We start from the raw sequence: 14,446 nt of genomic DNA on the forward strand, positions 1-14,446 counted from the left end.
GTCGTTCATATTTATCAATCATAAAAGTTTTGGGAATCTACATACAGGGGTACGTATCTAAGGAAACAAAATATTTTTCAGATTTTTATGCATATTTTGTGATTGTTAACGATCACAATTCGATCCTTATTTGATAAAAAAGCTTGTAAAAGTCAGCCAAGTTCTAAATTAAGAGACTGAGGGGTCAACTTAAGCCTCCTCTGAAAGACCGTGGAGTTAGCCAATGCCTGCATTGACTGACTGTGGTATTGGCTAATGCCTGCATTAACTGACTGTGTAGTCGGCCAATGACTGCATTGGCTGACTGTGGTATTGGCCAATGCCTGATTTGGCTGACTGTGGTGTTGGCCAATGCCTGCATTGGCTGGTGTTGGCCAAAGCCTGTATTGACTGACTGTGTAGTCGGCCAATGCCTGCATTGGCTGACTTTGGTGTTGGCCAATGCCTGCATTGACTGACTGTTTAGTCGGTCAATGCCTGCATTGACTGACTGCGTAGTTGGCCAATGCTTGCATTGACTGACTGTGTAGTTGGCCAGTGCGTACATTGACTGACTGTGTAGTCGTCAGTTGACTGACTGTGTAGTTAGCCAATGCCTGCATTGACTGACGTTGCAGTCGGTCAATGCCTGCATTGACAGACATAATTATTCAACATACATGAAGCCTGCATTCACACTATACGTAGTCATGAAATTCCTGCATTGAGCATTTGAGAGATGTTTATAATCTGCATTTGCATATAGTTGTGCAAGTTGTATGGCATTGCAACAATGCAGGTAAGACGATGGAAAATTTTAAAAATATTTTCAGTAAAAACCTCTTGATCTGGAATTTCATTAAAATTTGTTTACCAATTCAGCTAAATTCTGCTCAAATTTGAAAAGTGAAATTTTATCATTTCAGTTTTTGTACTTCAGGACAGTTTTTTGTAAGTTGAAGAATGAACCATTAATAATCAAATCTTGAAAAGATGATATTTGAATAAAAAAATAGTTTAGACAAATAAAAAATTAGATGAGACTCTGTTCACAGAAGCATCCTCAGGTAGATTCAAATTTGCTCAAATCATGACCCTCAAGTTGGGTGGGGCCACAATTTGTATTCTAAGTTTTACATAGGGATTTAAAGGGAAAAATCTGCTGATGTAGACCAGATAAGGCAATAGTGAGTGTTGTGGCCTATGAGACTCTTGTTGAACCCAAAGTATAACTAGTTTTAATTTGTAACGGAGACTGTTACAGATGTTCCTAAATGTTCCCTACTACTTTTGGGGCCCCATTACTTATAAGCTTCAGGGTGAATTCAAAAAAAAATGACCAAATGCATATTTATCAACCCACACTAAAAATACAGGTAATGAAAATAGATTTCTATGTCTCAGCATATGTCTTTAGATAGTGTCTAAATACCTGCCAAATATCTCATTGATATCTCAATTAACAAAAAAGTTATGCCCAAAAATGATGCTAAAATTGTCAGGAGTGCAACACCTTTTTGTGACATTTTGAAATTTCAATATTTTTTGGAGATCTGTGAAATAAAAAATAATGCTTCATGTTGAAATTAAAGACTTTCCTGATAATATTCAAAGTATTGAGCTTTAAATATGGACTGTCATAACTTTTGTTTAATCAAGTTGTGGTCATGGCTGATGTTTAAAAAAATGTTGTACCATGTCAGGAGTGCAACAGAAAAAAATGTAGTGTTGCCAAAAAAACATCAATTGTAAAATTCTGATAGAAAATTAAGACAAAAAAGAATTTTGGAAGTGTAAAATAATAACTTATATACATTTTAAAACTTAAAAATATTATATAAATCACAAGCAGCATTAATGAGAGTCAAGTATATGTGCATACCCCAAAATGTCAGGAGTGCAACATTTGATGTTTTGCTCCCAAGCATGAAAAAACTATTATCATTATATGATTTTCTGATTTTTATTTTGGAAAATAAAGACACAAAGAAAATTTTTACCAAATAGATTTATCAATTACAGGATCTGTCTGTGCTTCAGATCCATATTTCTATGGTCAGGAGTGCAACACATTTTTTAAAAGATTCAAGTTGTGTGACGAAAAGACTTCTATTCATGCTTAGAAGTATTCATTAATTAATAATGATCTTTTTGTGTAATTTAGTGCTAAATTATTGACAGTTTTATTATTAAAATCCTTCCTTTTTCAATTTTATCAATTCAGATGTGTTTTTATCTTTTTATGATTTTTTTTAACGAATGTTAAAAATAAACACACTAAAACATTGTCATAAAATTCAAGTAATTCCTCCTCAACTTCACTGAAACAACAGAACAAGTTCTTATGTAATTTTCACTTCACAATTCTACTTTAAAGGCCCCAATGCTTTTGGTCAGGAGTGCAACAAATATGTTAGAATTATAAATCATCCACTAAGAATAAAAATAAAGAAAAAATGAGTAGAATTTCTCTGGTGGGTTACTGTGTTTGTCTTCTAAAGGAAAATATGCTTTAAAATATATTTTATATGAGATAAACAATTTTTCCTTCATTAATGTATTTCAAAATATTGATTATTAAGGAGTTATTGATTAAAGCCTTTTGGCCCCTCTCGGCCCCTTATTTGAGGGGTCAGCTCCTTTCTCTTGATATCACCTTAAAACTCTTGTGATTTTGAACACTTTTTGTTCAACAACTATTCAGAAATTCTTTTTCGTTACTGAGATATATGCAAAAGAAATATTTAGGGGCCGGCCCTTCAACTCCTTAATGGGGACATTTAGCAAAAATTGAAAGGTTGCATATTGCTAAGAACCTTATTTTGAACATCTTTTATTCAATATTGCTTATGAAAAAATTTCCCACTTTTGAGATATAGAATGCCAAAGATTTGGGATTCTGGCTCCTTATGACCCCTAATTATGTAACATATGATGTGAATATCATAATATATAGTTGTAAATATTTGAGATAAACATTTTTGCTTCAGTAATGTATTACAAAATATTGATTGTTAAAGAGTTATGTATTAATTAAGACTTTTGGCTCCTCATGGCCCCTAATGTGATGAGTCAGCCCATTTTTCTTGATATCATATAAAAGATCTTGTAATTCTACACAATTTCTATTCAAATGTTTTAAGAAAATATTCATAGTTTTGGAGATATGATAAAAATGTCTCGAAAATTCACTCCTGATTCATGTCCTAAATTTTGACCCCTACCGAGCTTCCACACTTGGCTTTTTCGGAAAAATTGAAATTCAGGTGCAAATCTTCAACATGTCATCAGCGCTCCAGCTTTTGCCATTTTTTAGTTTTTGTGCCAACAAAATGGTCATCTGAAAATTGATTAAAGGGCAATAACTTCCAACTGGAAGTGAATTTTGAGGATGTGAACAAAAAAGGATCATCTTCAGATCAGAACGCATTACCCCTGAAAATTTCATGAAAATTGATCGAACCGTTTGTGAGATACCTTCTGCACAAAAATTGTGAAGAAAAAGTGGAATAACTAGGAGACTAATTGTTCAGAGAACAATTAGAGGCCTTTCCACCTTTTTAAGTGTTTCTGTGTCATTTGGGTTGAAAAAAAGAAGAAAAAGAAGAAAAATAAAAAAAAAAAATATAAAAAAAAAAATTGCTCCTCCAGCTGGGATCGAACTCAAAACCCTTGGTTTAAAAGGCAGGTGCACTAAGCACTGCACTACGCATTCCAATAAGATTAGTAATTTAATTGTTTAAGACTATAGAGGAAATGCAAGCGTATTTTTAGAATCGGTAGGGGAAGAAAGAAGTTCCGTAAAAGGAAATAGTTCCTAAATTTGCAAGCAGTATATAAAATGATAAGGGACGGGCTGCGTGAGAAAACGTTAACACTGTTCCCTAATGAAAATGTATTAATGGACTTTAGCCTGATTCATCGATATTGTGAGCATGCTGATTTTTTTGTAAATAGCTTCGTTGTAAGCTTAAAAGATCGGGTTCGGATTTTAACATTTCTGACAGAATATCCTGAAATAAATATGAAACATTTAAATAAGCATTTCTTTGGGTTTAATTAAATATGTGTAGCCCAAATTAAATTCCCAACATGCATTTTTTAGAAGGGAAACATGACAATGAAAGCGAGAATTGTTTTTAATATACCGAAAATCGCTATTTCTGGAAACTGATTAATTCTAAATAAAAATCAAATAAATTCCAAATGTAAAAGAAAGAGAGAATGCTTGGTATTAAAATGTCGTATCATATCAGGAGAATTAAATGCTACTAACGACATCTGAAGAAATAGGCGATAAAAGGTTTAGATCATTTCTTCGTTCACCTGCACTTAAATTTCAAACACAACAGAACTTGTAGTTTTTGCCGTGAAACTTCATGACTTCTATAAACTTATAAGACTCACCGTAAAACTCTCCAGAAAGTTTCTCTGAGGTCTATACTACATTTGTACCAAATTTGGTGTCGACCCGAGGTCTGGTTTGAATTCTAGAGTAATATTCTACATTGTTGTTGATGTGATTTTTTTTTTTAAGAAGGGGGGGTGAATTATTTATTTTATGCCTCTTTTAAACTAAGAATTGTAACTACTTCCACATCCTTATTGTGACCTTTGAGTCAAGGTCAAAGGTCAAGGTCATTCAAAAAAAAAACCCCAAAAAAACAAACAAAAAAAAAACAAGAAATCTTTACTTTCTGTGTTTTCACCTGATACTGGAGCTGGATGCATGTCCTAACTTTTTCATTTGACCCAATGTCAAGGTCAAAGGTCAAGGTCAAAGTTCAAGGTCATTTTGTGAATTGCTATATTTTACACATATATAAGGGATTTCTTATGTTTTGAAATGACTTTGACCTTGACCTATATTTCAAGGTCAAAGGTCAAATATGCCGATGCAGTTGGTCCCATGTCTCTAGGATACACCGTTTTAAAAATAAGTTCATTAAATGTAAGTAGCGTAAACTTTCAGGGGCAGTAACTCATACAAGGGACCAAAGAATGCTTTCGCAATGATAGAATGAAGAGAGTACTAAATGAGTCGAAGACACTGATGAAGGTTTGGAATCTCTACGGTTTACGGTTTCGGAGGAGTAGCGATAACAAGGTTTTGTTGCAAAAGAGGTGACAACTTTTGAATGGGTCAAGCTCGGGGGACAAGAATGAAAACTTTGAAATAGTTTTAGAAGGACATATTATAGATGTAAAGATATTCAGTATATGTTGAAAGACAAAAGAGATATTAAAAAAGCTAATTTTCTCATATTTTGAATGACCTTGACCTTTGACCTTCACAAAAATTTCAAGGTCAGAGGTCACAAAATCTAATGCAGTTGGTCCCATGTCTTTACGACTTATCGTTTAGAGAATTTTGTCATTATTCGTAAACATCAAAAACTCTCAGGGGCAGTAATTTATTAAAGGGCTCGACAAATCGTTTCGCAATGAAAAGATTGAAAAGTCCTCTCGAGTAGTCGAAAACATTGGTGAAGGTTCTGTATCTCTACGGTTTAGGGTTTCGAAGGAGTAGTGATAACAGGCTATTCTTTCGAAAGGGGCAATAACTTCGTAAGAGGTCATGGGTCAAACACGGGGGGTCGTTTTTCGAAATAACTTTTAATGTCCAGTATCATCAACTATAAAGTTTTTCGATAAGTCTTGCGGTTTCAAAAGTCCGGGAAGAAAAAGAATAATAACTAGGAGACTAATTGTTCAGAGAACAATTAGAGGCCTTTCCACCTTTTTAAGTGTTTCCGTGTCATTTGGGTTGAAAAAAAGAAGGAAAATGCAAAAAATGAAAAAAAAAAAAAAAAAAAAAAAATTGCTCCTCCAGCAGGGATCGAACCCGGCACCCTTGGTTTGAAAGGCAGGTGCGCTAACCACTGCGCTACGCATTCCGATAAGATAGGTATGTTAATTGTTTAAGACTATAGAGGAAATGCAAGCATATTTTTAGAATCGGTAGGGGAAGAAAGAAGTTCCGTAAAAGGAAATAGTTCCTGAATTTGCAAGCCGTGTATAAAATAATAAGGGACGGGCTGCGTGAGAAAACGTTAACACTGTTCCCTTATGAAAATGTATTAATGGACTGTAGCCTGATTTATCGATATTGTGAGCATGCTGATTTTTTTTGTAAATAGCTTCGTTGTAAGCTTAAAAGATCGGGTTCGGATTTTAACATTTCTGACTGAATATCCTGAAATAAATATGAAACATTTAAATAAGCATTTCTTTGGGTTTAATTAAATATGTGTAGCCCAAATTAAATTCCCAACATGCATTTTTAGAAGGGAAACATGACAATGAAAGCGAGAATTGTTTTAAATATACCGAAAATCGCTATTTCTGGAAACTGATTAATTCTAAATAAAAATCAAATAAATTCCAAATGTAAAAGAAAGAGAGAATGCTTGGTATTAAAATGTCGTATCATATCAGGAGAATTAAATGCTACTAACGACATCTGAAGAAATAGGCGATAAAAGGTTTAGATCATTTCTTCATTCACCTGCACTTAAATTTGAAAAACACAACAGAACTTGTAGTTTTTGCTGTAAAACTTCATGACTTCTATAAACTTATAAGACTCACCGTAAAACTCTCCAGAAAGTTTCTCTGAGGTCTATACTACATTTGTACCAAATTTGGTGTCGATCCGAGGTCTGGTTTGAACTCTAGAGTAATATTCTACATTGTTGTTGATGTGATTTTTTTTTTTAAGAAGGGGGGGGGGTGAATTATTTATTTTATGCCTCTTTTAAACTAAGAATTGTAACTACTTCCACATCCTTAAGCCTTATTGTGACCTTTGAGTCAAGGTCAAGGTCGTTACAAAAAAAAAAAAAAAAAAAAATCTTTACTTTCTGTGTTTTTACCTGATACTGAAGATGGATACATGTCCTAACTTTTCCATTTAACCCAAGGTCAAAGGTCAAGGTCAAAGTTCAAGGTCATTTGGTGAATTGCTATATTTTACACATATATAAGGGATTTCTTATGTTTTTAAATGACCTTGACCTTTGACCTTGACCTATATTTCAAGGTCAAAGGTCAAATATGCCGATACAGTTGGTCCCATGTCTCTAGGATGCACCGTTTTAAAAATAAGTTCATTAAATGTAAGTAGCATAAACTTTCAGGGGCAGTAACTCATACAAGGGACCAAAGAATGCTTTCGCAATGATAGAATGAAGAGAGTACTAAATGAGTCAAAGACACTGATGAAGGTTTGGAATCTCTACGGTTTACGGTTTCGGAGGAGTAACGATAACAAGGTTTTGTTGCAAAAGGGGTGACAACTTTTGAATGGGTCAAGCTCGGGGGACAAGAATGAAATCTTTGAAATAGTTTTAGAAGGACATATTATAGATGCAAAGATATTCAGTATATGTTGAAAGACAAAAGAGATATTTAAAAAGCTAATTTTCTCATATTTTGAATGACCTTGACCTTTGACCTTCACAAAAATTTCAAGGTCAGAGGTCACAAAATCTAATGCAGTTGGTCCCATGTCTTTACGACTTATCGTTTAGAAAATTTTGTCATTATTCGTAAACATCAAAAACTCTCAGGGGCAGTAATTTATCAAAGGGCTCGACAAATCGTTTCGCAATGAAAAGATTGAAAAGTCCTCTCAAGTAGTCGAAAACATTGGTGAAGGTTCTGTATCTCTACGGTTTATGGTTTCGAAGGAGTAGCGATAACAGGCTATTCTTGCGAAAGGGGCAATAACTTTGTAAGAGGTCATAGGTCAAACACAGGGGGTCGTTTTTCGGAATAACTTTTGAAAAATGTTCAAGGTCAAGGGTCACATTGCACTGACCCCATGCTTCTATGACTTTTAGTTTTAAAGTTATAAGGTTTAATTAGTAAGCACAAAGACATTAAAGGGCGATAACTCATATAAGGGGTCATTGGATACTTAAGCACTGAATAGATTGAAGTTGTGTCTAAAGACCCTGAAGACATTAGTGAAGGTTTTGTGTCTCTACAGTTTACGGTTTAGGAGGAGTGGTGATAACAAGGTTTTCAGTAAAAGGGGCAATAACTTTTAAAGGGGTAAATCTTAGGGGACAAGTATGAAATCTTTGAAATAGTTTTAAGAGAACATATTAATGATGCAAAGATATTAAGGATATGTTGAAAGAGAAAAGAGCTATAAAAAAAGCTTAATTTCTTATATTTTGAATGACCCTGACCTTTGTCCTTTGCATATATTTTAAGGTCAAAGGTCAATGAATCTTATGGAGTTGGTCCCATGTCTCTACAACTTATCGTTTTGAAAATTTTTAATTATTCGTAAACATCAAAAACTTTCAGGGGCAATAACTCATAAAAGGGGTTGACGAATACTTTCGCAATGAAAAGATTGAAGAGTCCCCTCAATTAGGCAAAGACATTGGTGAAGGTTCCATACCTCTATGGTTTACGGTTTCTAAGGAGTAGTGATAACAAGGATTTTTGTAAAAGGGGCAATAACTACGAAAGGGTCAAAGGTTAGATAGCTGGCCACATGTTTTTCGAAATAATTTAAGAAGTCGAGTATCATGAACTATAAAGTTTTTCGATAAGTCTTTCGGATCAAAAAGCCGTAGCGGAAGAATAATAATAATAATAATAAACGGAAGCATTTCAAGAGGTCTTTCCACAGAAAGGTGGAAAGACCTAATAATAATAATAAACATAAGCATTTCAAGAGGTCTTTCCACAGAAAGGTGGAAAGACCTAATAATAGAAGTGAAAAAGAAACAATACAATAATAGAAAGGTCTTCCGTTGGAGACAGAAGACCCTAATAAGAAAAAGAAACAGTACAATAATAGAAGGGTCTTCTGATGAAGACGGAAGACCCTAATAAGAAACAGTAGAATCACTATAGGTCTTCCGTTGAGAATGGAAGACCTAATAAGAAACAGTAGAATCACTATAAGGTCTTCCGTGAAGATGGAAGACCTTACTAATAAGGCAAAACAGTAGAATCGCTAAAGGTCTTCTGTTGAGAATGGAAGACTTAATAATAATAGAAAACAGACCTAAATCGGAAGACCTTAATAATAATAATAGGAAACAGACAGAAAACAATAAGGTCTTCCGAAGGAAGGCGGCAGACCTTAATAATAGAAATCAGAAGGAAAACAATAAGGACTTCCGAAGGAAGTTGGAAGACCTTAATAGTAGGAAACAGACGGAACAATAAGGTCTTCCGAAGGAAGTCGGAAGACCTTAATAATAAAAAGAAACAATACAATCACTAAATGTCTTCCCTTGTGAATGGAGGGCCTAATAAAAAGAAACAATACAATCAATTTAGGTCTTCCATGGTGAATGGAAGGCCTAATGATAATAAGAAACAGGGTAAAAACAGTATGTTCCCAAATTTCGTTTGGGGAACATAATAATAACACAAGGTATTTAACTCCAAAGTACATGGCATACCCCCTCCCATGAATTGCAGTCATTTTTACTTTCAAAGAAAATGCACTTCCAAACTGCTTATTACCATTCTCTTCTACAATAATTTATCAAATATAGCATCCTTCTCTTTATTTTCTTTCATCTCTGTAAACAGCGTCAAAACTCACTGATTTGAGATTTTGTCTCACATCTTGGGATTTTTAGTCTAGGTCAGTTTCAGATGGGCCAAAATTGGTCATATCCTGAAAAACTTGTTACACTCAGGCAAACATAAAGGCCCATGGGCCTCTTGTATCAAATATCGCAGTATGTAATAGATAAATAATGAGATGGTGATGATGAGGTGATGAATAGTTTAGAGAAAACATTCCCTCTGAGGGCAAAAGGCCTGTGGAGGGAATATTTTCTCTAAAGTTATGTTATTTGTCTTACTTAAAAAAATCCCCACTTTGGACCCTGGAGAAACAATTCTTACTTTGCTGAATACAATAGGATATATCCCATTTATATAATTATCCAACAGTGTCACAATATGATAGCCTAACTGAACACCCCTTTTATTCATGGATGAACTCAAAATTAATGAGCAGAAATTAGAATTTTTTTACGCTCTCGGATCGAAAGATCCCGGGGGTATATTGTTTTTGTCCTGTCTGTCTGTCTGTTGTCAACTTTAACCTTGCCCATAACTTTTGATTGGTTGGAGCTATGTCTTTCGTATTTCACATGTGTATTCCTTGTGACAAGACCTCTCTCTGGGTACCATCATAATTGACCTTTTGAAATTGACCTTGGAGTTTGACCTACTTTTGCAAAATTTTATGAGACCTTAACCTTGGCCATAACTTTTGAACAGTTGGTGCTTGGGGTTTTCTAACTTTGCATGTGTATTCCTTGTGACAAGACCTTCCTCTGGATATCAACTTCTTTGACCCTTTGACCTTGACTTAGGAGTTTGACCTACTTTTGAAAAACTTTAACCTTGGCCGTAACTTTTGAATGGTTGAAGCTAGAGCTTTCATACTTCACATATGTAATCCTTGTGACAAGACCTTCCTTTGGATACCAACCACTTTGACCTTTTGACCTTGACCTAGGAGTTTGACCTACTTTTGAAAAACTTTAACCTTGGCCATAACTTTTGAATGGTTGATGCTAGGGCTTTCATACTTCACATGTAATCCTTGTGACATCACAAAGTGATACCAACCACTTTGGCCCTTTTACCTTGACATAGGAATTTGACCTACTTTTGAAAATCTTTAACCTTGGCCATAACTTTTGAATGGTTGGTACTAGGGCTTTCATACTTCACATATGTAATCCTTGTGACAAGACCTTCCTTTGGATACCAACAACTTTGACTTTGACCTTGACGTTTTACTTACTTTTAAAAAAAACTTTAACCTTGGCCATAACTTTTGAACAGTTGCAGCTAGGGCTTTCAAATTTCACAGGTATATTCCTCAAGACAAGACCTTTCTTTGGGTACCAACATTTTTTTTATCTTTTGGCCTGGATTTTGACTTGCATTTAAGAAACTTTAACCTTCGCCATAATCTGCCATACAGGGGCATCAGTGTTTCACAAACACATCTTGTTTTTTGAAAGAATTTAACTTATCACAGCATATTTTATTATTACTATGGTCTTTATTTTTTTTTTTTTTGTTTGGCTGCCTTATGTAAATTCAAGAATACTAGTAATTTTAACAGGTACTTGGATAATAACCTCATTCTATCATTGCTGAAAAAGTTCTCATTGTAAACTTAGAAGAAAAGGATCAGAGAGCAGTACAATTAATCCCCTGGGATTAATTATCTTGACTGCTGCAGAAAATTTAGAGGCTTATCTTTATCTGTCACTTTAAGATTAATTAACACATTTGTCTGCAATTCATGTTTTGAAGTTAAGGTCAAGCCTTGGTGATATTTGCATTGACTGAAGGCTGGCATTTCATACAACACATGCTTCATTCTCATTCAAATATACATTTAATTAATTGAGTTATGATGTTTTTTACTGTCTCATGTAAATACAAGGATACTATTTACAGGTCATTGGATATTTAGGAAATATCTTGAAATTTTATAAATACAGTTGTTGTTGCATATTCTTCTTCATATATTTTTTAATTTTTGCAATCAAGTAAAATTCTCATTCTGTAAGCTATACCCTTATATTTCTACCCCTTGGTGGGGCCCTTGCTGACTGGTCAGTTTTCTAGTTAAGAAAGGTATTGCCATAGGTAAAGCACATGTGAAATATGAAAGCCCTCTCTTCTCTCATTCAAAAGTTATGTCAAAGGTTAAAGTTTCTGCAACAGGCTTACAGATGGATAGAGGGACAGACAAATGAGATTTAATGTCCAATGGATGAAAGCACAGGTCAATAAAAAGTGAAGATGAACGATTTCTGGGAATAGAATATGTTTTGTGAAACAATTAGGAAATATTAAATGCATTTAAGTGTGATATTTATGAAAAGGGGGTAAACACATAGATTATCAATTAAAATTAAAAGAGTTACAAATCTTTAACATTTTATGTATTTGATTCTTTAGATTTCTTTGACCTTGGAGTGAAAAAAGAAGAGGCTGAAGAAGAGGAGAAACCCAGAACCATGGCAGATATTCTGCCAGAAGGTTTCTTTGATAATCCAAAGGCAGATGCTAAGGTTTGAATCACAAGGGCTTGGTTTCAGGATGATGTGTTTAGTGTATTATCTGTTCTCTTGTATCTGTCTATATATAATCATTAAAATTAAAACTGAAAACTGCTGATACTAGCAATTAAGAGACCTTAACATCAATATACTGTAAACATATTACATTTGGCAGTGTATTCATTAAGCACCTTTTGCGGAAAGAAGCACCCACTAAATCAAGAACATTGCTAAAATTCTTGTGTATGCATGTTGGTATAAAAGGTGTTCAGAAATCGTAAAATCAAATATATGCTAATTTGTTGAAAAAACAATTTCTGCTAAATATCGTATATGCCAAATAAAATACATTTACAGTAATTAAAGCATCTCATTTCTGATAGGTTTTAGAAATAACCTTGATAGGTCACCTGAGTAACACACTTATATATCTGTATTTGTCTGTCATTATGCATTTACACTTGTACATCTCTCAAACCGTTCAACCAATTTCAATCAGTTTTGGTATACATCTATGGACAAAGAGGAAAAAAATTTGGAAATTTCATGTTCCCAGGTGTCTTAAGAATTGGAGTCAAAAACCTTAAAATTAAAGCAATTTTTTAAATATCTTTTTCCTCTTGGACATCAAGCAGTCAAACTGTTATCATGATTATCTTCCCCAAACAAAGTTGGGTATATATTTAATGTCTTCCATTTCAGTCAGAGGACCTTATAGTGATTCTACATGCACTTTTAATTATTATTAAGGTCTATCGTTTCAGTGGGAAGACCTTTTACCAATTTTACTGTTTATTAAGGTCTTCGGTCTCAATGTAAGATCTTCTTATTATTCTGTTGTTTCTTTCAACTTTTGTGAAGGTCTTCCCCTTCAGATGGAAGACCTTCTTCTTAAAGTCTTCTGTCTTTACAGAAGACCTTATACAGTAAAACTCGGCTATAACGAAGTCCCAGGGACCTGTGAAGTTACCTTTTTATATCTGTAATTCGTTATATCCATATAAGGAATTCGTAAAATTTATATAGCTGGGGATCAAAAAAAACTTTGCTATATCTGTGAATTCGCAGTATCCATGTTCGTACTAAATGAGTTTTACTGTAGTGATTCTACTCTTTCTTATTTAGGTCTTCAATCTTCTCAGAAGACCTTACAGGGATTCTACTATTTATGCCCCGTCATGAATATGGCCGGGGCATATAGTGTTTGTCATGTCCATCTTCCGTCATTCCATCCTTCTGTACTTCCATCTGTCCTTCCGTCGCGCTTTGTGTTTAGCTCAGTTTCAAAGAAGCTATCCAAGATATTTTCACCAAACTTCATATGCTGATAGATATCAATGAGAGCTATGCAACTGCATCAACACTATTTTGACCTTGGCCTTTCCTTTGACTTTTACCTCACTTTTCCTTAATTAGTGTTTAGCTCTGTTTTATAGATACCATTCAAGATAGTGTAATCAAACTTCATATGTTGATACATAGTGATGAGAGCTATTCAACTGCATCAACATTTTTTGACCTTGACCTTTCCTTTGACCTTGATCTCACTTTTCTTAAATTAGTGTTTAGCTCAGCTTTAAAGATACCATTCAAGATATTGTAATCAAACTTCATATGTTGATACATACTGATGTAAACTTTTCAACTGCATCAACATTTTTTTACCTTGACCTTGCCTTTGACCTTTACCTCACTTTACTTAAATTAGTGTTTAGCTCAGTTTTAAAGTAACCATTCATGAGAGTGTTATCAAACTTCATATGTTGATACATACTGATGAGAGTTATTCAACTACATCAACATTTTTTATCTTGACCTTTCCTTTGACTTTTGACCCGAATTGTCCTAAATTAGTGTCAAACTTCATATGCTGATACATACTGATGTTAGCAATTCAACTGCATCAAAATTTTGACCTTGACCTTTCATTTGACATTGACCTCACTTTTATCAATTTGTTAACTCAGTTTTTAAGAACACATGCATATTATTTTTGTCAAACTTCATATGCTAATACATACTCATGTAAGCTTTTCAACTGTATCAATTTTTTTTACTTTGACCTTTCCGTTTGACCTTAACTTCATTATTAGTGTTAAGCTCAGTTTTAAATAAACCATTCAAAATATTTTTATCAAATTTTATGTGCTGATACGTATTTGTGAGAATTATTCAACTGCATCAAAAATGTTGACCTTGAACTTTCCTGTGACCTTGACCTCACTTTTCTTACGTTTGCATTTTGCTTAGTTTTAAAGAAACCATTTAGATATATTTATGTAAGCTTATGCACTCATACATAATCTGTTGAGAGTTTATCATCTATATCCAACTTTTTAGATTTCAATTTTAAAGAAACTATTCAAGATATTCTCATCAAATTTCATAAA

The 14,446-nt window shown here is 33.9% G+C and overlaps 1 protein-coding gene across 1 annotated transcript in view; it reads left to right on the forward strand.

Moving 5' to 3' along the window:
- Positions 1-14,446, forward strand: part of LOC133173362 (zinc finger protein 830-like) — a 192,507-nt gene that overhangs the window by 122,654 nt on the left and 55,407 nt on the right. The window contains exon 6 of the mRNA XM_061308348.1: positions 11,956-12,068. Coding sequence (XP_061164332.1) covers positions 11,956-12,068 — 113 coding nt within the window. The remainder of the gene's footprint in view (positions 1-11,955; positions 12,069-14,446) is intronic.

This window comes from Saccostrea echinata, unplaced genomic scaffold (assembly GCF_033153115.1).
Source record: "Saccostrea echinata isolate AGI-Se365-2 ecotype Australia unplaced genomic scaffold, CSIRO_AGI_Sech_v1 ptg000002l, whole genome shotgun sequence".
NCBI lineage: Eukaryota > Metazoa > Mollusca > Bivalvia > Ostreida > Ostreidae > Saccostrea > Saccostrea echinata.